This window comes from Enoplosus armatus, chromosome 15, assembly GCF_043641665.1.
Source record: "Enoplosus armatus isolate fEnoArm2 chromosome 15, fEnoArm2.hap1, whole genome shotgun sequence".
Lineage (NCBI taxonomy): Eukaryota > Metazoa > Chordata > Actinopteri > Centrarchiformes > Enoplosidae > Enoplosus > Enoplosus armatus.
In genome coordinates, this window is record NC_092194.1 from 10,337,744 (window position 1) to 10,359,938 (window position 22,195).

The window sequence follows — 22,195 nt, forward strand, 5'->3', positions numbered from 1 at the left end:
TGTTAAGAGAGGTGGAGACATCCTCATGCAATATATCAGTGCAATGTGTTCATTGAATATGTAAACGGAGTATACACAAAAAATGAGTGTTGCTTTTCACTCTTTTCAGTGTCAGAGTTATTGTACGCCAGAAGCAGGAAAAAACAATGACTGTCACATTGCTTTTTCATATTTTCTGTCATTAGCTTTTCTTGATAATCATACTGCACTTTTCCTCCAATATGATGTGATTATGAAGAATAACACTGTATGTTTTAGATTTAGGTTGTTATTTACCTGGCAGGACTTTCTCTATCATATCTCCCAGTGTCGGGGCAGAGTGCTCTTGCCTCGTAAGCCTTAGAGCTAAAAACCACATATGAAGAACACGATTTAGGAGAATATACAGGGGAGTAGTACAGGACACGTGTCTGAGCTTCATCGTCATTCTACACATGTGCACACACAAAACACATACCAAACTGTATGGCCTCAAAACAACATACAATCCAAGTGTTATCAAGAATTAGGACATTTTGACGAATCACAAATATCAAATAACCACCAAGTAGCATCTCCCAGAAACTCAGACAGCCTTCTGTGCAGAGCCAAAGATATATGACATGGTGGGGAGTTCCTCCTTTACTAAACAAAGTAGTGTTTTTAGACATTCAAGTGAAATGAACGTTGGGAACAAACGAGTGAGGAGAGAAACATTAGGAAAATGGGTCCAGGCTTTGGTCAAATAGTATTTGCAAATAAAAAAACATTTGATTTCACCCACAAGGAAGAGAAAATGGACAGATACAGTCATGAATTGTCTCTCCTGTGAGGCACTTAAAGTCTCAGAAGTTATTTGCAAATACTGTTAGACCACAGGCTGAGTGAAAGTGACACAGGTTAAGATTCAAATTAATAGACAGACAGACTGGCTGATCTGTGCTACTCACGAAGTCGGTTGCTCAGTGACTCAGGGAGTGAAAAGGCCCGTTTAGACTCAGTTGGGCCTCCCTTCACGCTGTCTCGGAGGGAACGTACACTCTTCTGCCGATTCCTGGCAAAACGGGCCCTTCTTATCTTCCACATTGCTGCGTCACTGAGGTTGGCTACGTTGGTTCGTACAGCTGTGATGGCTGTCATAAGAAAGATTCAAACTTAATTTGTGGCACCATCAGGCTGTGATGCTTCTGTTAGAATAAATATCAAGAAACATACAGAGTAGGTGGAGCAGGTGTAAAAACTCTGAATGGGGACATAGCAGCTACATACTAGTAGGGAAAGGGAACTCCTTGTTGCAGTCCAGGTGTAACTGAGCCTCCAGAGATAATGTTTCAAAGCGGTTGACAAAGAACTCCCAGCTAAGCGCAGGAATGTCCTTCTTCAGGAAGTGCAGCAGCAGGAGCTTGCTGAGGATGATGGGCCGATCCCTCACAACAGTGTCGAACTGGAAATCCAGGCACAGGCATAACCCCTGGACAATGGACAACACACACATATAAACACACAGCAGGACATGAACATATGCATATCATATTTGTGAAAACACAAAGCTTTGTTTATGCTGAATATAATGTGAATTTTAGCTGAAACAATTAGTCAACTCAGTGATAGATGAATTGATTAGTTGACTGAAAATTATTTGGCAATAAGTAACTTTTTCAAGCAACACTGTCAAACATTGGATGGTTCTAGATTTTAAAATCTGAGAATTTGCTGCTTTTCCTCTCAATTTTCTATTGGTTTTCCGCAAAAAGGAAAGATTAGTAAAGCAACATAAAGTCGCCAAAAGCAGTTGGTTCTGGATTTACACATATTCTTCACAGGTTTGCATTAAGGGTTACTTTTAAGTTTCACAGACAGAGCTGAAGACTATTGTTATATTACCAATGTAAATGTCTATAAACAGATATTCACTCCTATTTCAGCATGTATGATCTATATTTAGCTGCCATTACGCAAAAAACCCTGCACTCCCAAAACAGAAAAAGCTGTAAATGTAGAGGTAATACATTTTGGTGCAGAATGGGATTTAGTAAATTAACTTAAATTTTGTAGTGCCCCATTTAAGTCCAACGATGAGCATTGGACCTCACAAAATTGCACCAAAATTTCCATTATGGGTCAAACAAAGTTTTGGAGGAAAGCCCCCAGTGACTGTGAGAGGTCACCTGCAGGGCTGGCCTCTTGATGGTGTCCAGTAGCAGTCTGGCCCGGGTGGCCACAGCTGGGTTGACGTCCTCCACAGAGGCCAGGAAGCAGCAGAAAGCGTGGGCCAGGGAATACTTCAGCGAGTGGTTTTTCGTCACTGCACCGATGTCCAGGAACCGACACAGGACCGCTACCTTCTCCACTGGGAGTTTTCACGAGAATACAGAGTGAAAGGGAACATCATCAGCAGCACAGACAGATTACACAAGTGCATGGGTGTATCAACATGAACCATTTTTGTTTAAGAGCTAAGAAATTATGGAATAAATCATATAAATAATATAAAATATACTTAAAATTGGTTAAAATTACATAATATCTGTTCTATGTATCTTTTAAATGCAAATGTATGAAAAGAGGTAAACAAAGTCTCACCGGTCATCTACTCTATGGATGTAAATTGTTTCTATAATGTAATGCAGTAAATGCAAGACAGTGTTCACAAGACATGTCCCACATGTCCCACATCCCGTGTGTGTGGCGTGAAAAAAGAACGAATTCAGTCATTTCAAAGAAGACGATCCTTCCAGTAATTGTTGGCTTTATTTATCATGACTCAGACTAAAATCTAAAAATAGAGGCTTTATTCTGAAATCCATAAGCTCTCACCCACTCTGGGCTGATGGATAGCACCCAGTGTTGACCACTAGGTGTCAGTGTGGGTTTTAAGAGGCATCCCAGAGAAGTGCCACATTGCCTGTTGGTCATATTCAAGGTTTTAAAAAAGGATGTACATATTTATTGTATGATTTATTAATAAGAGGGTATAATAACATTATTAGAGCTTGTGGTCATGATATAGACCATCAGCCTTTCAACCTGTCATTGTGATCATTTTACTGGGTGGAAAGACTGAATGACTGAATTTATTTTACCAATTTAAAGGGTATTTATATACACTATAGGCTAATAACTTTACACCTTTTGAGAAATATTTACAGTATGTTTGGGGCTACTGTCAATTCAATTGTTCCCCTGTTTCCCCCTATTCATACATCGAGTCAGAGGACCTGTCCTCTGCCTCTGTCTCAAGGTCATACAGCTCCTCTCTGCCAATCACAAGGCAAGAAAAAACAACCTTATTAATCCCACAATTCCTCTTTGCTGCCTGTTTGATCCACACGGTAACCATGACAACAGAAGTGGGAGATGTGGGCAGGCGGTGGTTTAGGAAGCATATTATATAAGCAGACTGGGGGCCTTCCTCTAACAATTCATTCATACACAACCACAACCACTTTGCTCTCAAAACAAGTCATTAAAGATGAGATGTTTATACCTGCATATGAGCTTGTACATAATGTATATATAATCATCTTGAGAAGCAAATGCAGATATCACACACACAATATATGTCATTTCACACCATAAGCCTCTCATCTCTCACCCGCTTCGAATCGTATTTTCCAGTCTTTGCTGTTGAAGTTTGTGTTGATGAGGTTCCAGAAGATGTCCGCCCCATGTGACAAAGAGAGGGCGTGGAGAAGCTGAGGCACAGCCAGGGAGGCCAGCTGGCAAAACTCTGACTTCAACATGGACCACAGACTGAAACACAAACACCAAATTAGACACACACATACATTGCAAAGGATTTGGTTCAATACAATAATTTTGCAACAATTCTCTTAAAATGATCTGTCAGCACACACCTCGGGATGAGCATCTTTTCCTGGACATAGGCCAGAAACTGGGGGTTATCCTTGCGGGCAAGGTACAGACACTCTCCATGGAGACAGAGGATCCTCAGACAGTTCAGCATGTTGAACAAGATATCAGGCTCCTCAAACTTGGACATTTCCTGAATACAGAGGAGATGTGTGACTGAGAGTGTACCACATGTACACTCAAATAAATCACAGAACACGTTCTTGAATGTCTCCGGTCTATTTGTGCCTCAGTTTTAATATTCAGTTATTCAGAACAAGTACCTGCAGAATGGTGTATATGAGCTTCAAAGATACTGGGAGCTGCTGGTAGGAGAACTTCGAATCCGAGTTATTCTTCATGGCTGGAAGCAAGAATAGTGTGGTGAAACAACTCAACTTTCAAGTTACTCTGCACTATAACAGCAGACAGAAGTGTGACACATATTGATTCAAACATGAGTCCTAAATTGATACCTCTTTCACATCTGTATGGTAAATGTGTGGCTGGAGCTAGTTAGCTTAGCTTAGCATAAAGACTAGAAACAGGGGGAAACAGCTATTTCTTGCCTGGGAGCTGTAAGTTAACTTCCTGGAGTGTCGACACAGTGACAACAAGACTAGCAAGACACCCCACCTGGCCAAGAAATAGTTGGGTATATAAACCCCCTGTGAAACAGTGAATTGCTGTTTTTATATGGATTAAACAAATATATGAGGAGATATGAGGTAACTAGTGAGCAATAGAGGTGCTGATAGATTTTGTTGCCTTTGGACAGAGCCAGGCTAGCTGTTTACCCATGTATCCAGTCTTTATGGTAAGCTAAGCTAACCAGAGACTAGCTTCATATTCACCATACAAACATGAGAGTGGTATTTCCCAAAATGTCAAACAATTTCTTTAAATATGAAGCTACATCGAGCAAGTTTAGCTAATAGCTTATCTCAGCTAAAGCAAACAGGCTTATTTCCCAAAGTATTCCTTTAAGGATTATTGGTATTCCTCCAGCAGTAAACAGTTCAATGAAATTATAATTTGTTTTGACTGATACATTTAATGAATTTTATGTACAATATTTAGATAACCTTGTCCTCTGCTAAGCTAAGCTAACCTCCTGTTGGCTCCAGCTACATATTACACACACAGATGTAAAAGTGGTATCTTCTCATCTGACTCTGGGCAAGAAAACAACATGGCTACAGTTGTTACAATACAGTCATTTGAACAAAATTGTGTATAGAACTGATACACACGTGCATTATCAGGGGAGTGGTTATTGGGGTTGTCAGTGTGGGCCCCACTTGGGTTGTCTCCTTCCTCACTTCCATTCTCCGTCCCGAGACAGAAATCTGGCTGAGACAAGAGCAAGGTTTCCTCCAAACTATCTGTAGGTTCCTGCAGAGGGAATAAAACACGTCAAAACGTCTCCTTTATATGTTCCACTGAGCATGATATTCATTAGTGTCATTCACAAGTCATTTTAGAACTACCTATTTATACTTTATGTCATCTACAACAATATAAGCTGTGGTGTTTTCAGCATTGTGTTTTGGGGACAGGGCGACTACTTGGCATTCATTTCAAAGCCTTACCACCTTAATGCACAGGGTTCATTTATATTTAGTGCATAAACATTCATGCTGTGTGTCTCACCACAAGGCGAATCTCTTCCCGGGGGGTCAGCCTCTCCAGGAGCTCACAGCCCAGCTGGTAGCACAGGATGCTGGATTGGCACAGGCTGCACTCCAGGGCCTTCTCATCCTTCTGGCAGGTGTGTGAGCCCCCCCACGGGGCCTGGAAGACGTTGTTGATGATGCCCACGATATCCTTCCCCAGGCTGCTGTCTAGACCCAGCATCACACCGTCATCTTGAAGCTCCATCTGGGACAGCAGAGGAGACGACCGTAAAAAACAGGGGAACAAAAAGTGGAGCACGACACACAAATCTCAAGATCCCACCTGTGTGCATTGTTGTCATTGCGTCATTTTTCTCTATATGAATGAGCAAGAGGAATAATTGAAACTGTGTTGCATGTGAGTAAAAATACACTGCAGTGCACATCCTTGGCATATGTTTAGTAATACGACACACAAATATCTGGCAACAAAATAAGTCCCTATAAGAATATTGTATCAATATCATCATCATCAGAAATAGACCCTGAGTCCCTTTAGAAATATAATTATTATAATTTTAGCAATTGGTGTAAAAAGGTGTGGTCCACCTGCTTTAGGATGAGGTCAAACATGAGGATGAAGCAGCCGAGGTTCATGTCATCATCGTCACAGTCCAGATCCAGAGCGCAGTGGCCGGTGGCGTGACCCAAGTTTTTAAAGGGGCTGCAGCGCAGGGGGCTGCGGAACGGGCTCCTGAAGGGGCTGGGGAATGGACTGAGGGTGTTGTGCTGCCTGCGGCGTCCTGGATCTGACACCACACTCACCTACAAGCAAAGAGCACATGACTAGAGTAAAATATATGTGTTTCACTTCAAACTCAAACCATTTATGCCTCTGACAGTCTTTTAATCTCCAGCTCTTTTAATCTTCCCCTGCTACTGCCCGTTATAATGACACATGAGTGCAGAGTTGCACGGCTATAAATTTCAATGATGAATCTACATCACAGTCAAGTTCAATTAAACCCTTTAAGGGAGCTATATTTAGACATTGGCAGTTACCATGGCAACATACAGTACACTCCAATGAATGGTATAAAATTAAGATATAAGTGTGTACATCCTAATCCTAAACAGGCATCTGACAGAGCACAAAATGTCCAAAGAGAAGCTCCCAAAGGTGTAATAATATCTAGTCAGTTGATGTTTTGAGCAGAGTGAAGTGAGATGGCTGGCTTATTACTCATTTGGCAACTGAAGTGGAATAAAATGAAATGAAAACAAGCATTGAACCCTCATATCTTTTAATTTTTGGGGGAGTAGCTTTGGCATTGCTGTTTCCCTCACCCTGCGGGCCCCAGTGTTGCCAGACAGATCAGAGGCGCGTGCCTTCCTCTGATTGGCCAGTTCCTTCAAAGAGTTCACGCCATCCGAGAACATCCCAATCAGCAGCTGAAGAGGCACCACAATGTCCAGTTCTGACAGCACCTAGGTCCAGACAAGAGACGCAAACGTTTAAAGGTTCCATTCACAATAATCACAAAATAAATGTGTGCTCTTCTTACTATGCAGATAGTTTTGGTTTTATTTCCAATGCAAAAAAGTCTGCCACCGTCCCGATACAATGGAGGTGAATGGATTTTTTTATTGCTGCTTAAAACATTGAAAAATAACACCACATAAACACAACAGCAATGTGACTTTCCAGAAACAAATTCCAAGTTACTCAGGATGACGCACAGACCTCATTGTGTTTTCGTCAGGAACCATTTTCTTCTCAGGAAAAATGTAATGAAAATTGCAGTTGTGGAGCTTTTTCCTCTATGCTATAACATAAACACAACATGTGGAGCTAAATAAAAATGAGTTAAGTGACAAAATGTGGGTGAACTGACTCTTATAGCAGTATAAATACCTATATGACCGCACACCACAGAGGTACACCACGTCCAAACTGGGCACCACTTCTCTAACTGATTTGAATGTGACCTATTTAATGAGGGTAAATTAAGGCAATCTCTTGATCATAGTTGTGACAGAAAACTTGAAATTGATCCATGTATACAGGGCGGCAAGCTGTGAGTGCATATGGGATGAAAGGCAAAATCCCTCCTATCTCTCTCAGTCTCACTCTGTGACCCAGATCCATATTCAGCACAGCCCCTGCCCGCACTCTCACACTCTATGACAACCTGTTCAATTCACACGCACTGTGGACAGAACCGCAGGATGTGTACTGGACACAAGGCAGCAAGTGTGTGTGTGTGTGTGTGTGTGTGTGTGTGTGTGTGTGTGTGTGCTTACATGCAGCCACAGCAGAGCCTGCTCTTGCACAGACGCTGGGTAGCCAGAGAATCTGCAGCTGATGAAGCCAAACATTTCCTCCATGGAGAAGGGCAGGGGGCACAGCTCAATATCAAACATCTTACTGTAAGAACAAGGCAGGACAAAATATAACGTTCCTCGAGAACTGTTACACAATCAGTGATGTTCAGTTCACTCCTGTTATTTCTAATGTTGTTTCTTGCTGCAGTTTTATTTTGTCCTCACACTGCCTCTTCTCTCTCTTCTTCAGCTGGTGGTTTCATGTATACATACATTTTCCATTATGACATATAAATGGAAGACACTAGCAACAGCAATGTGTTAATGATAGAATATTAACTGCAAGATAGTAAAACTTTTAAAGAATATATGACAGCAGTAGACATGTTTCATCTAAAGTGGGTTGGCAAGTCCAAAAAATTGGGCTGGTTAAAGGAATAGTTCAACAATTTGGGAAACATGCTGATTTGCTTTCTAGCCTGTCTTTCTACAATACATCTATGAACATGTCATAAACACCTTGTAGTTTGTTTGTTTAATCAGTACTCAAGCAGAATGTAAAAACGGCAAGTTGTAGTTTTAACCGAACAATTTGTTAATTACTAACTTAGCTGTTTACCCCTGCTTTGGGCCTTTATGCTAAACACACCTGGTTCTAGCGCACAGACATCAGAGTGGTATTAATCAACTCTTGGCAAGAAAGCAAAAACGTCAAAACGCATCAACCGTCTTAGTCTGAGATTTTTCCGTGCTGCTAATGTCATGCATTATAGACCATTGAGGCTGAATAGTTAAACTACTACAGTGTGTTTGGCTGCTGAATCTCGGTAGATAGTATTTTTGGAAAAGAGCCTTCTTTCACTGAATCCGTGGAGTTCAAATCAAAACATCACACAGACATTTATCTTTAGTGATCAGACTTCTAAAAATAAATATCTGCTCTCAGACTGTGTTGTAGATGCACTGGAAATATCATGTTATGTCATGTTGTGTGCATTTGGCCAGTCATATCCAGGAATATGAAAAATACACCAGCAAGTGACAAAACTGTCCCAGAAATCAAGGAACAGATCTGTTTGTTAGTTGTGTATATATACTGTATATATCAGAATAAGCACAGCTACAGGAAACTTATGTATCTTAAATATCTTATCGCCCTCGCCCCTGCTTATATGCAATAACAAATGTCAAACACTACGAGGTGCTGGGCGTACCTGAGCACTTCCCGGAACTCTTTGAGCTGGTTGTCAGGCACCTCGGTGCGGATGGCCTCCAGCCACTCAGGCATAAAGCACTCCCACAGTGGCTGACTGATGACATTGTAAGGTATCAGACACAGGATCCGGTTCAGGCCCTCCTTCAGTTGGGTCACCGTGCTACATGACTTGTCCCAGTAACCTCCCACCTGAGGAAAAAGTGGACTGGTTTAGATCAAACACAGCCAAGAGAGTTCAGATAGTGACCTGCCCACCATGACTTAAATAAACCTTAACAGGAGCTATAACTGAGATAAACAGGAGTTGGGATGTGCATCTTGATATTTGGAGTTACAATGTCTATATTAGTTGTGTTTTCTGAATAGACTCATAACCTTTTCTCATCTACATCCTATATCAGCACCCGGTATCCTCTTCACCTTAACCATACTGTGTTTAGTTGACCTGGACTTTGGCCTTACCCTGGCAAACTCGACAGGCTTGGGCAGCAGACACATGACCATGACGTCAAATCGCACTTCACACACTGTCTTTAGCCACTTAGTGACAAACTGAGGCTTTAGCTTCTCCACCAGGCTTCCAACCTCGTCGTCCATCATGTAGGCGGTGGAGTGAAACCACTGGAAGACCATGCTGACCAGCCGAGCCAGGCTCTCCGTGGGTGTGTTCTCATTGGGCGTGCACAGGCTCACCTGAGGATGTGAGCGAAGGTTACAGAGGTAAACTAATCAATCAGGTAACCATGAATTCAGCAGGGTAGTGATAAGAGGCCATGTTACTGTACACATCCTTATCTCACAACTCCCTGTTATTGACAGACACAGCAAAAGCCTGTGATTACACACCAGGAACCAGATGCCAAACTGACTGAGGAGCCGCTGGTCGTGCTGGTCATCCTCCTTGTTATCAAACTCGATGTTGTCCAGAGAGTGGTGGGAGGCGGACAGGCCCATCTGACGACGCCTGTTCAGCTCAAACTCACGCTGTTCTGCATGTATTTCCGCCTCCTTGAGAAGGCTGGATGGATATGGAGAGGATGAGGGGGATTCACAGAGCGAAGGAGAAAAATAAAAACACAGACAGACAATACCCTGACACGGCATCCACATTAATAATTTAATTTCATGCAGTATTGTTGTCTAAATACTCATGTAAAACATGTTTCACAGCATTACAGGCATATGCCCTGTAACTGTGGCTGTGATAGTGTAAACCCTGTGAATGTACCTTATAACAGCTTCCACAGTGCACACGAGCTCCTCTGCTCCGCACTCCCGGGTGTTGATGGGAGGGGGCGAGGTCTGGTACAGATGGGTCTCCGCCGCAGCCCCCACCTCGCTGCTGTGGTGGTTGACATGGCAACGCTTGCAGTAGCGGACAGGCCGGTTGCCATGGCGCCCACAGCAGCCAGCCGAGAAGCAGGTGACCACAGCCCTCCTAACATGAGAGCTACAATTCTACAAAGCCAAGAAAGGAGGAGGAAGAAGAGGAGGAGGAGGAGGAGGAGGAGGAGAGATTAGTTTATTTCTATTCTGGGCAGTAGGCAATAAAATAAAAACATTCCTCAATCAGAGCAAATCATCCAATAATGCCTTATGACAAGCCTCTAAAAATAAACATATTTCCAGGCCTCAAAAGAAACTAACTGCTCTGACAGTGAATATGAATAATATGCACTTGTTTAGAGATGTTGAACTGTCTACATCTGCAGTGATAGAACAAGTCTTTATGTGTCCCCACAGTGTCTCAGGTTTCTAAAAATAAAAAGCATGGCACGAGAGAGCCATCCTAATCTGATCAGCCTCTAATCTTGTGCCATTAGAGGGATGCAGTGCTCCCTATCAAATTAACATATCTGTCCTCTGATGGCGAGTTCTCTCATTCACCCATCCGGCTTTCAACGACAAAAAAACACCACCCTGATGTTACTGATGTTGTTTACAGTAGGTTCTATCTTGGGTATCATGGTGTATTTATAAGTAGCTATTCTCAGATGAAGAGTAATGTCTCAGTTAATAATGACAGAGCTGGTCTAAATCCAGGTGGGAGTTTAAAGGGCTTTCTGAAATGAGTGTGACAAAGCCTGATCAGAAGGAGAGGCTGTGGATTATAAACTGATGGACAAACCAGGATGGAGGCCAGCCGTTTCCCCTGACAACACCAGGCAGCTGCTCAGCCTGACGGGAATACCTGAGATCATCTCACACTCAGTTTTCCCAGTGTCTCCCTGGAAACCAGCAGGGAGCACTTGCCCTCGGCAGCGCGTTCAACAACAGCGAACAAACATCACGCCCCAGCAGCTTCATTTGAAATGATTTGGCCTTTACTGAGCCGCTCCAGTGAATGGACTTCTCAATGAAGAAAACATTTCAGGTTCATAAATAAATGACCTTGCTATGGATCACAGGTAAAAATGGATTTCATGAAATATCTTCTGCAGAGGTTAACAAGTATAATTTGTTTCTGTTTTCAAGGATAAAACTATTTAAAGCATGTGTGCTGTTTGATTTGTGTTTTCTATGTGCAGTTTAAGGCAAGCCACAAATGACTGCAAAGGTTTATTTGTCCTAAATATGGAGAAACATTGGACAATGTTCAATATGACATCATGCTGTAGTGGGATAGATGACAAATGAGAGTGTAGGCAGGGACATTAATGTTCATGTTGCTGTGCAAATACAAATCTTACCTTCTTTTGACAAATAGCAGATATCTCTGCTGCAAAGACAAATGAACAAAAACAGAAGTCGCTTTTTAAAATTAGTCATGTGTTTCAATGGAAAGTAATAACTTATATATATATATATATATATATATATTGTGTATATATTATGGGGAAACACCTCTTTTCAAGTATATCCTCATATGCCTTTGAACATAATCACAGTCCAGCAACAAATATGTGTACCTATACTAACCTCTATTATAATAGTATTGTGCTTAAAAACTGAATATATTCCATGTATATCCCATTTACTGTATAAATGTCCCTTTGTCTGTGAGAGAGCAAGAGAGACTGAAAGTCAAACACCTCATTGTTTGTGACCTCTCACCTTGGGGCAGGAGTACGTCAACAAGCCATTCAGCATGGTCTCTGAAAAGGTCAAAGAAATCTATAAACAATGTTTGATTTAAAGGCAGACTGCTCCTCAGGGCCTATATACATTTCCACCTATCGTATATGCAGCAGTCTCAACTTCCTAACAGAGCTGGAACACAAAACATCTTCCCTCAATATCAAAGTAAATACAAAACCTGCAGAACCATGCAATTATAACATGCAACACGCTGGAGAAAAAGAGAAACAAGTGGCTGCGTGATTTTATGATGATGATCTCATTATCAGCGCGAGGGGATTACGTAACCATGGCAATGTATTTCCCCTGGGTTAAAGTGAGGAATAATGGAGCAGGCAGTAGGTGATGTATGTTTGGAACGGCATCTTATTGAAGGAGCAGTACAAAAAGAGGTGAAACAGATGCATACCCTGCTATCCTCTGGCTGCACTCCTCGCATATATAAAGAGGAGGGGGCTTGTCTCCCAGGGCAACAGAAAGAGTAGGATCTATACACATCTGCAAAGTAAGACAGGTAGTGTTAGAACATGGATATTTACTAATAACCAAAAGTGCAAAAAGACTTGAAGTTGGTGTTCTTCAATTTAAACTTTGTTAATGAAATGTTAATTTCCACAGAGCCACCAATTGAAAAAGAGTTAGAATTTGCCAAAATAATGGCAAACATAACAAAATTATGCCTCCTGTTTATATTTATATTCCGGCAGCAGCCATTGTTTATTTTTGAACCAAGAGTTGTCACTGTCACATTATATAAAACCTTGTGTGTGTTTTGACACATTTAACTTCATTGTAGTTCTGTTTGCTGTTAAGATGCAGAATAAAGTCAAGGCAGGAGTTGTTATAGAATAGTGATAAATGACATGCGCTCTGAAGTTCAAGCACTAAAGACCCTCCCGACTCTGCCAAAAAGTTTAGACCCTTCCTTCAACAAAAAGAAAAAATACCTAACCCTCCCCTTTTCTGAACCCTCTTCCCCCCTAATCATTTTCACTACATTTTCTGTGGCTAATATTTTCCATTTGTCCCTTTCACATAGTCCTCTCTAAAGGTAGTATATCATGATCTTGTCCAAGAAATCATGTGACACCCATACCTGTCTCCCCATGCCTCTGTGTGGATGGCTGCGTGCATATGCTGCACTCAGTTCTCTTGCAACCTGTGCCTGGCCTGGTGCTAAACCTCAGTGCTCATGGCCTCAATGTTCAGCTGGTGCACTGTAATTTACTGTGCTCACTTGATGCCACCCTATCCTCAAGGGCTGCACAGGGTCGCCGCTTCCAATTAAGCCCCCCTTCCCCCTCGTACCCCCTCCCTCCTGCTCCTGGTAATTGAAATCCGGCCCCTGTCCGTGCCCCTGTTCCTACTCTATTTGTCAGTTTTGAGCACAGTTGAGTAAAGGCAGGCGGAGCTGATAAAGCAGAGCAGCAGCAGCAGAGACTGGTGTAAAGTAGCATACAAGCTGATATCATTACCCCACTCACACAGCTGCCTGGGCATGCACTGATTTATTTACCGAGGGGCTCACAAAAGCAAACATGCCGACACGCACGGTTGGACCCGGTAAGGCAATCTGGCACATGCCCCATGCATCCCGATGAAGTTCTCAACGGAAACAGCTTTTGAATACAGAGTGCTGCTAATCTATCTTCTTACTGTAACAAGGCATTGTAGACGTAAAGGGATGTGGGGGGGGTTTTATACAACCAACAACAATAAATGTTTCAGTGACGTAAGAGTTCATGTTGAAGGCTTATTTAATATATGTTCTAAGACTGAAGTCACCTTGACAGCAGGTTTATTGATGGCATTGTGGCACTCGATATGTTGACAGTGGATGGGGTTCCAGGCTGATCCAGGAAATTGAAGAGAGACGGTTTGGCAGTAGAGGAGGAGAAAAGGAGAAAAACGGAGGATAGCTTAGACCTTTAGTCAGTTCAAGGACTCATCAAGCAGCAGATGTGACATTAAGAGAATCTGACCTGTATACTGCAGCCCCCTGTATTCACTGATGGCTCCTGGTGGCTTCAGGTTGGGCCAGTAATGAAACAGCATCTGCACAGCTGGAGGCTTTACTTGGGACGGGCCATATGATATGACATAAAGAAGGTCCTGCACACAGTTTAAACATCAACAGTGATTAAAAAGTGCAATGATATTCAAAGACATTCACATACTAATGAATGGAAGGCGACTGGTTGAAAGTTATCATTCCAACATGCTTTATATATATTTTGTAAAGACTAAACGTTGCCTGATGTTGCTCAATATTTTGGTCAACACCGAGGACCCTATATAATTAAAGGAATAGGCAGACATTTTGGTAAATATGCTTATTTGCTTTTTTGCCAAGAGTTACTAGATGAAAAAATGGATACCACTCTAATGTTGCTATACATGAAGCTAGGAAGGCTAGCTGTTCCCCATGTTCATGTGTCTATGCTAAGCTAAGCTAGCTGTTTTCTGGCTCTAGCTTCAAATTCAGCACATGAACTGAGGGATATTCTCTCTCAGGAAGAAAGCTTATGCAGTATTATGTAAAGAGTTTTTACTTTTAGGCCAGACAGTGTGTGTTTCCAAAATAACATTTCTAAATAGAGAGCCGAAGTGAAACCGGAACATCCGGGTTTTGTTCCAGAACTGAGAAAACCTCATTCAAAATCTCAGTGACATTTGTAAGTACACTAATAACTAAAATACAGCCTTGAATATTGAAGGTAAACCTCAGGAACAGGCATAATTTTTTCATGAAGAAATGCTGAATGAGAGACTGCATTGGAGCAGAGGCTAGCCTGGACATGACGTCATGACTTAGGCTCTCTATTTGGATTGAAATTGTACTTAACACAAATTACCATATATATGCATTATGTGTTTAGAGGAGAGGTACCTTCCACACTTCCTGTTTGTGCTTCATTAAACACTCCAACAACTGACAGTGATATACTAGAAAGAAGCAGAGGAGAGAGCCGTTACACAACGTTACAGTGTGGGTTATATATGCATGCATGCTTCAAAAGCAGCCAACATGATGGTTCACCTGGATTTGAGGTGTACTGCATTGCAATCATGAGCATAGAGGAGGCAGACAGATTGACATAGGCCGGGACTCCCCCCTCCCTCCGAGTGGAGCCCACTACAGACGAGCAAGGAAGAGAAAGAATGATATCCACTTAAAAGATTCTTTCAGGCTCTGTTTAAGATAGTAGTATAGACAGTAGCCCTGGTTTATGTGATTCAGAGTGTTTTGGGGTTGGTGTCAAAGCTTTAATAGCGTTATGTTATAAATTATAAATCACCATTATATAGGTACAGTTTCATTATGACAGGAAGGGAATTAGTCTCTGATGATATGTCATACTCACATATAGCCATGGGGAGGAAAGATGTGCTCAGGTACTCAATGATGTCTTTGTGGAGGAAAGGGGGAAATGTGGCTAAAGTGGAGATCATAGTATAGGGCAAAGTGCTGAGAATATCATCACTGAGAAAGGGCAGGAGGCAAGTTGTTGTGTAAAATATGGACTGTCCCAGATCTGATGAGAAAGGGAAAAGGCAAAAAAAAAAAAAAAGACAAAGAGAGATACACAGACACTCATTCAATTAACAGTACATACAGTATTCACATACTGTATGCAGCCACAGATGTCAAGGTTACATGGAATTTCAGTCATTTACCAGTAAAAAGGAGAACATTTGAAATATGAGCTTCAGTTGAGGGCAGTCAGCTTTCTTTAAAAGCCGCTGAGGTAACGTTTGCCCTCAGGAAATGTAGAGCATTCTAGTCAAGGAGATGGGTTTTCATGCTTTTGAGCTTTTTTTAACAGTGGTAAAATATTCATGAACAACAAGAGCACTGACTGTGATGCAGCTGTGGGCCCGTGAACAACAATGTGGAAGTCATTCTCAGGTGTATTCTAAATGTATTAAACGAAATAAAACATTGCATTTGCATGTGTTTTCTATTTAACTTATACTTATACTTATACTTACATATATTTGCACATGACAACATAAGTAAAACATTTCTCCCACTTTACATAACAAACATGCAGTCAAGTATGATACACAGAAGAGAAGGCCTATGTCTGGTGTATCCAATGGCTTATGAACGAATAAGTTGACAGGATCCAGCGTGCTCCCAATCCCCCCATGCATCCCTCAAGATCCTCAGCAGAGCTTCTCTCCTCCAGTTACAAAAGAGGCCAAAAAAGCAGCAGTGGCTTCATGCAGGCCAGACGGCTCGGGGATGATGATGACAAACAGTGGTGCACTGGGCCTTGACTCACCATGCTGACCGTGCTGCAGCAGGGGCACCAGGTCAAGCAGGGTCACGAGGGTCACATAGAGGCCCTGATAGTCCAGAGAGGGGTACTCTGAGAGCTGAGCGTCCCGACTCTGCTGCCCCTGCCCCCCGCGGTCTGACGGGGCATCGCGCAGAACGCTGTAAAGGAGGGAGCGAGTAACTGTAGGGTTGATGGAACTGACTTGTGGTCTTAGAGATGGGGTGAGTGGGAATGGCACAGGAAAAAGACACATGGTCATGGGCACGGCCAAATTGGAAGCTTCCTGGTTCTCCTTCCTGCCTGTGCGGGACAGAATGCTGCTCCGGGGCGGGAGGGGAGGGGAGGGAGGGTAGGGGAAGGGAACAAGGGAAAAAAAGAGACAACAAAGACACAAAAAAACAGCACATTACATTGAAATGGCACTACAGAGACAGCGTAAATAGAAAAAAACAAACCCAGATAAACCCCACATAGGATGCAGTGTCTCACTATTTGACTGTATCACTGAAGGCACGGGCAATTTTTCCCTGCTTTGTCTGTTCAGAGTGACTTTAATTCAATTTATCTCATTTTGTCTATCTTTGCACTTGGAAAACAAAAAAAACATGAGCACAAACTGCAATGATCACTGCATCTCATGCGTATCTGGTGACAAGGAGCAAAAATATAAAAAATGGCATGTTTTCAGTGGCAACCCCATACTTCTCCAAAAAGGCACAGTGCAAATGACTGTCCCTCCATGGCTGCCATCTTCCAATCAGCAAGGTCAGAGGCTACCATTCGAAAAGGCCAATGAGCCGTGGAATTAAAAAAGAAAAAAAAAAAAGAAAGAAAGAAATTTCCTTGTCTTTAGTGGGGCTGTCAAGGATGGGAGTGACACCAAATTGGTTCGGGAAAATACAGAGGTGACACTTTTGAAACATGCTTCAGCCAGTAATAAACATGTGTGTGAGGTTAGATCAAGTGCTCCTAGGTCACAGCACATGTTTATTGCACCAGAGAAATAATGTCCGTATGCATACGTTATGATACTGTATCAGTATCATCAGGAGAAATAATGAGATCCAACAGGCATATGGATTCAGGTTTCTAAAATAAACAACTAATCTACGGTAGAGGAGAAACTATAATGACAAAGGAATAGGTTGTATCAAGGGGAGATGACTGGTAGCATTATGTTTGTGAGCTAATGCAGGATGGACAATTGTGTTTGCTGTCCCCTGGGGAAGGTGGTGGACATATTCAATTTTAAGGGAGGGAAAAAACAAAAGCAAGAAACTAGTTGGGTTGAGTGTGGAGAGTCTAGGGTGGAGGAGGGGGAAGGGGGGGCCAGAGAGCATTGCTCTTTTTACTGCACATTATCAGAGAGCTAAGCTGTTCTATCAGGCAAATGATTGGGATTTATCAAGAGAGCCCAGATTATAAATGCTGATGTATTTTTTTAAATTTTATTTTGAAAGGTCACTCAAAAAGTAGAGTTACAGCATTTTCAGCAAGTGAGAAAGGGGATTTCATTGAGATTTTAACATAACATTAGATGCATAATGTTGAGCCTGTAGCTTAACAGTTTATACTGTCAACAGCAGAATATAACATTTTCTAACTTATCCCCTCAAAGTTATACTCTGTAAGATTTTAGTCAGTGTAGATTCACTCATAAAAGCTGCGTTATTATACAGCATGAACTCAAACAGGACTAATACTCAACAACAGACTGTATCTCAGAGTATGACTTTTTCACTGCCCATTCCTCATATAGAAAAACATCATTATTTTGAACAATGAACATAGACATAAACAGACACACTCACGCGCACACATTGAACATATACACGTAAAGACACACACACACACATGTGCGCACATACATACGTACAAACGACACAAAAAACCACAAACATATACGACACATAAAACACATGTAGAAATGCACTGATACAGACACATGACATACACTGACTGTCAAACCCTGCACTGTCAGTAAAAAAAACAGTGACTGTGTATGTGGCAGTAATTCAAAGCACAATCAGACCTCCTAAATTAACAGACTTTCAGGTGTGTGAGGTTAGAAACAAAACTGTGCTAAATCCAAAATCACGTCTAAACAGCGCTAGATATGGTTTCTTCTTCTCGTGAGTGATGATGAAGTCAGCATGGCTCACTGATGCAGAGAGCTCAGCCTGACTTGGAGAAATATGACAAAGCTAGGGCATATATATATATACAGTATATATATATATATGCCCTAGCTATTGTCATATATATATATATATATATATGTATATAAAGGCATATATAATTGTCAGTTAATAGACAAATCTAACCCTTTTCTGCATCTGACCTGTGCTGAATCTAAGATTAGTGTGTGAATCATCAATCACCTCCTTTGGCCATTTCAGTGTTTCTTTCCAGGAACATGAAACATGCTTGTTCCACTTCTCAAGGCTCACTACTCCCTCTTTCTCAGTCTCTCTCTCTTTTTCATTTTCTCTCACTTTCTTCACCCCCGGCTTCAGAAGGCACAGGTGTATGGATAATCCTGGAGTCCCTGCTGAGGAAACCAGACCCCTCTAATGGTGGTGGTGATGGGGGGGGGGGGGGGGGATTATTTGCTCTGCATATATGAGGCTAAGAGGCTCTGCTTTGGGAAAATATCAAGCAACTTTTAAAAGTGGCATCATAGCAAGCGAGTCCTTTCGCACTCAAACGACGCTGCCCCTCAGAGACAAGACTGTCACTTGAGTTCACACAGATTCCTACAGTTGCAGCCCCCTGTCACGCTCCATCTGTGCCAAAGACATATGAGAGGCCGTGTTTAATACAGCACAGTGGCTGCTGGTGCTGGACAGCGCTACAGCAGAGGAATAATCCTTATGGGGCTGAGGCATAAAGTATAGAATTGAGGCCGGCTGCCAATCTCAAATAGATTGCACCCTAAGCTGATAATGATAAGTGGGACATACAAGTTCTGCCTCCAGTAATCCCACCCTTTTTGTAAATTAGCTGATAAGTTAGGACAGCACTACTATTTCCTGTGGCAGTAAGACTAACCCAAGCATATGACATACAGAAATATCCTATCTCTGCAGTGTATTTTGATATAGAAAGAAGCTCCAGTCGGGGGAAAAAAAAGACACATCGTGAAACAAGATGTGTCCAAAATGGCTGCCTACTTGACCTGTGTTGGAGGAGGAAATAACATGTTGTTCCTTCCTCTGGCTTTCACAACACCCAGGGGAGTAGGCTGACCCTGCAACTGCAGAGCCAGAGGAGCTGCCCTCTCCGCCGGCCCCTCTGGGAAGGACACACCAGGCCGTCCAAGGGAAGCGTTCATCTAGCAGCCGACCACTGAATCAATAAACGTCACAGAGCCGTCTATCTCTGCTGCTGCTTTAACACAACACCATACCTACATAGGAAATCTGCTACAGTCTCTATTTTCTTCTAGCTTTCAAAGAAGGGCAGGCAAGGCAGTAGACGGAGTTGGCCACTTCCCTAACTTCCTTTTCGACATACTAAATTCATGTTAGCCATTTAATGGTGTCATCCCTTTCAGAAAGTGTGTCAGAACAAGCTGCTGTAAGTTTATCTCTCTAAATATCAAACATTCTACAGTTACTTCACCTGTTGGCTCCAGAGCAGGGTACTTACCTGAGCAGGGTTTGGGAAAAGTATTTCAGTGTGTTTGCAATGTCTGTTCCGGAGGGCACAGGGTAAATATTGTGTTGCACACGGTTGTGATACTCTTGCAAGTATCGTATCTTAGAGGCAACTAGACAAAATAAAGAGCAGAGTAACAAGCAAATCAACACTCGTGAGGCTATCATGGAGTGTAAAAAAGATTCATCTGAGTACAAAGATGAGGCAAATGAGGTTGAACATGCATGAAGCTGCTCTGTTGTTGTTGTTTCTTGGCTAAGATACACACTGGACAGCATGTAACACGGATGCTCCAATTATCAAGTCAAACAAAGGGCCTGTGTTCCCATGGCTCTCTGGTCTTCACCAGGTGACCTTTTTGGTACAGCAGGGAGGTCACAGGAAGCCCTAGAGGGGGCAGTGAACTATTGCTTACAGAAACAAGCTCATGTACAAAGGGTTGCCAGTTCAAGTCCCAAGACAAGCTGGGGAAATGTGGTCAGGGGGGTGATCATGAGAGGGGACTTACTCATCCCTTAACAGATGATACTGAGGGACATTTCAGCAAGGACAGGAGTTACATGTATGAGTTCAAATAAGTTGGAGCGGGTGATCGCTGACCCATTTTCTGTGACCTTGGGCAGTAGTGTTAAGCTTCCTCCCTGACCTGTAAATGACAAACCCCAAAATAAAAATAACAGCTGCAGGCTTTGAGCATGTGTAGTGAAAGCCTGCGCTGTAATACATACATACTGCAGCACACATGCTCCTCTCTTAAATTAAAAAACATCTTGAGAGACAAATTATTATATTATATATATATATATATATATATATATATATATATATATATAACATTTTGATGCCTAAACAACCTAATACATTTAAGAAATATAGGAGGTAACAGCTGCCAATATGTTAACAGTAGACAGTAGTAAGTGTAATCACATAATCAGGATTCATCATTAGCCTGATTAATTCTCCCATGCAATAGCAACAAGGCACAACTTTTAGCCAATTGACATGGAAGCCCCAAACACCAAGTTTGACCCTATATTTGATGTCTATTATATACTTAAAGCGATGTCTGATTAAAAGTGTGCATAGATCATTCAGTAACATGGAAGAGAATCTGAAGATAGAGGCTGTTTTCCACCTGTTCAAAAGCCATCGGAGGAAGGAGGAGGAAATTAACAGCCATATAGGACGGCGTGATCAATCCACATTATCGATACATCTAATGCCACCATATTGTTCAGTAAAGAATCTGCCAGGTCGACCTTGAGACCAGCAGCACACCTCGCTTTTCGCACGCACCTCATCCGGTCACGTCAATCAAAACAAACAACAAAAAAAAAGAATAATAACATGAGTGCGATCTAGGCATGAAATTCGTTCCCATTAACACGCCGAGAAATACAAGAATATACATATACAGAGGCTTCCTGTGTGCTCTGAGCCCTCCAGCCATCCTCTGCAGTGAGAGGACGTGTTGCAACCTGCCATGGCAACCGCGGTTTCATCACCAAGGACAGCTCCCCTCATTCGCTTTCTTGGTTAAAACAAAAATCACATTTCCAGTTTCCAACCCCCCCCCCCCCCCCCCCCTCCATGACAAGACAGGAAAAAAACGCACACACACGGCCGTACTTACACTGCTCTGCCTTCGTAGACATCTCGCAGACACTTGGGGAAACATAAAACCCAGACTGTCAGTTGTTTTAGTGTTTTTTTTTTTTCTTCCTCCCCGGCGTTGTGTTTCCCTCGGTCGTGAAAAAGTGAATATACCCCCCTTGCAGCCCAAGCTCGGCTTGATTGTACCACTCTGCGCGAAGGATTTATACACTGTGGCTTTTTAGAGGTGGCGCGGTCGTTTTCGCGAGCTTTCAGCGGAATTAAAACGAAGACCCATTTTGTGAGTCAATTTTAAAAATTTAAGAACCGTATTCGTTCACGGCGGAGAGGAACGTTGGTATCCATGTGCCACAGCATACCTTTCCAAATGGACTGATCCAGCTTTGACAAATTGTCATTCAAGAATTCCAACAACCCTATCAGCTCCTCTTTGGTGTGATTATACGAGGGAAATACCAAGGACCTCGGTGTGTTTGCCTAAATATTCCTGCGCATTTGTGTGTCTGTGCTGCATATAAAAGGATAAACATGCAACAGATGGTTGTCACGTTGTCAATCATAATCATGAC

The 22,195-nt window shown here is 42.3% G+C and overlaps 1 protein-coding gene across 1 annotated transcript in view; it reads right to left on the reverse strand.

Moving 5' to 3' along the window:
* LOC139297560 (protein unc-79 homolog) overlaps positions 1-21,667 on the reverse strand; it is a 33,445-nt gene extending 11,778 nt beyond the window's left edge. Inside the window, exons 1-27 of the mRNA XM_070920284.1 lie at positions 21,646-21,667; positions 20,004-20,124; positions 16,356-16,669; positions 15,432-15,602; positions 15,107-15,202; positions 14,957-15,012; positions 14,049-14,178; positions 13,852-13,916; positions 12,476-12,564; positions 12,043-12,083; positions 11,679-11,707; positions 10,217-10,446; positions 9,835-10,006; positions 9,451-9,681; positions 8,987-9,177; positions 7,752-7,875; positions 6,795-6,935; positions 6,057-6,272; positions 5,485-5,712; positions 5,085-5,226; positions 4,116-4,195; positions 3,837-3,985; positions 3,575-3,732; positions 2,148-2,329; positions 1,249-1,450; positions 930-1,112; positions 287-345 (exon numbers count right to left, since the gene is read on the reverse strand). Of these exons, the coding sequence (XP_070776385.1) occupies positions 287-345; positions 930-1,112; positions 1,249-1,450; positions 2,148-2,329; positions 3,575-3,732; positions 3,837-3,985; positions 4,116-4,195; positions 5,085-5,226; positions 5,485-5,712; positions 6,057-6,272; positions 6,795-6,935; positions 7,752-7,875; positions 8,987-9,177; positions 9,451-9,681; positions 9,835-10,006; positions 10,217-10,446; positions 11,679-11,707; positions 12,043-12,083; positions 12,476-12,564; positions 13,852-13,916; positions 14,049-14,178; positions 14,957-15,012; positions 15,107-15,202; positions 15,432-15,602; positions 16,356-16,669; positions 20,004-20,124; positions 21,646-21,667 (3,822 nt within the window). The remainder of the gene's footprint in view (positions 1-286; positions 346-929; positions 1,113-1,248; positions 1,451-2,147; positions 2,330-3,574; positions 3,733-3,836; positions 3,986-4,115; positions 4,196-5,084; positions 5,227-5,484; positions 5,713-6,056; positions 6,273-6,794; positions 6,936-7,751; positions 7,876-8,986; positions 9,178-9,450; positions 9,682-9,834; positions 10,007-10,216; positions 10,447-11,678; positions 11,708-12,042; positions 12,084-12,475; positions 12,565-13,851; positions 13,917-14,048; positions 14,179-14,956; positions 15,013-15,106; positions 15,203-15,431; positions 15,603-16,355; positions 16,670-20,003; positions 20,125-21,645) is intronic.
* Between the last annotated feature and the right edge of the window lie 528 nt (positions 21,668-22,195).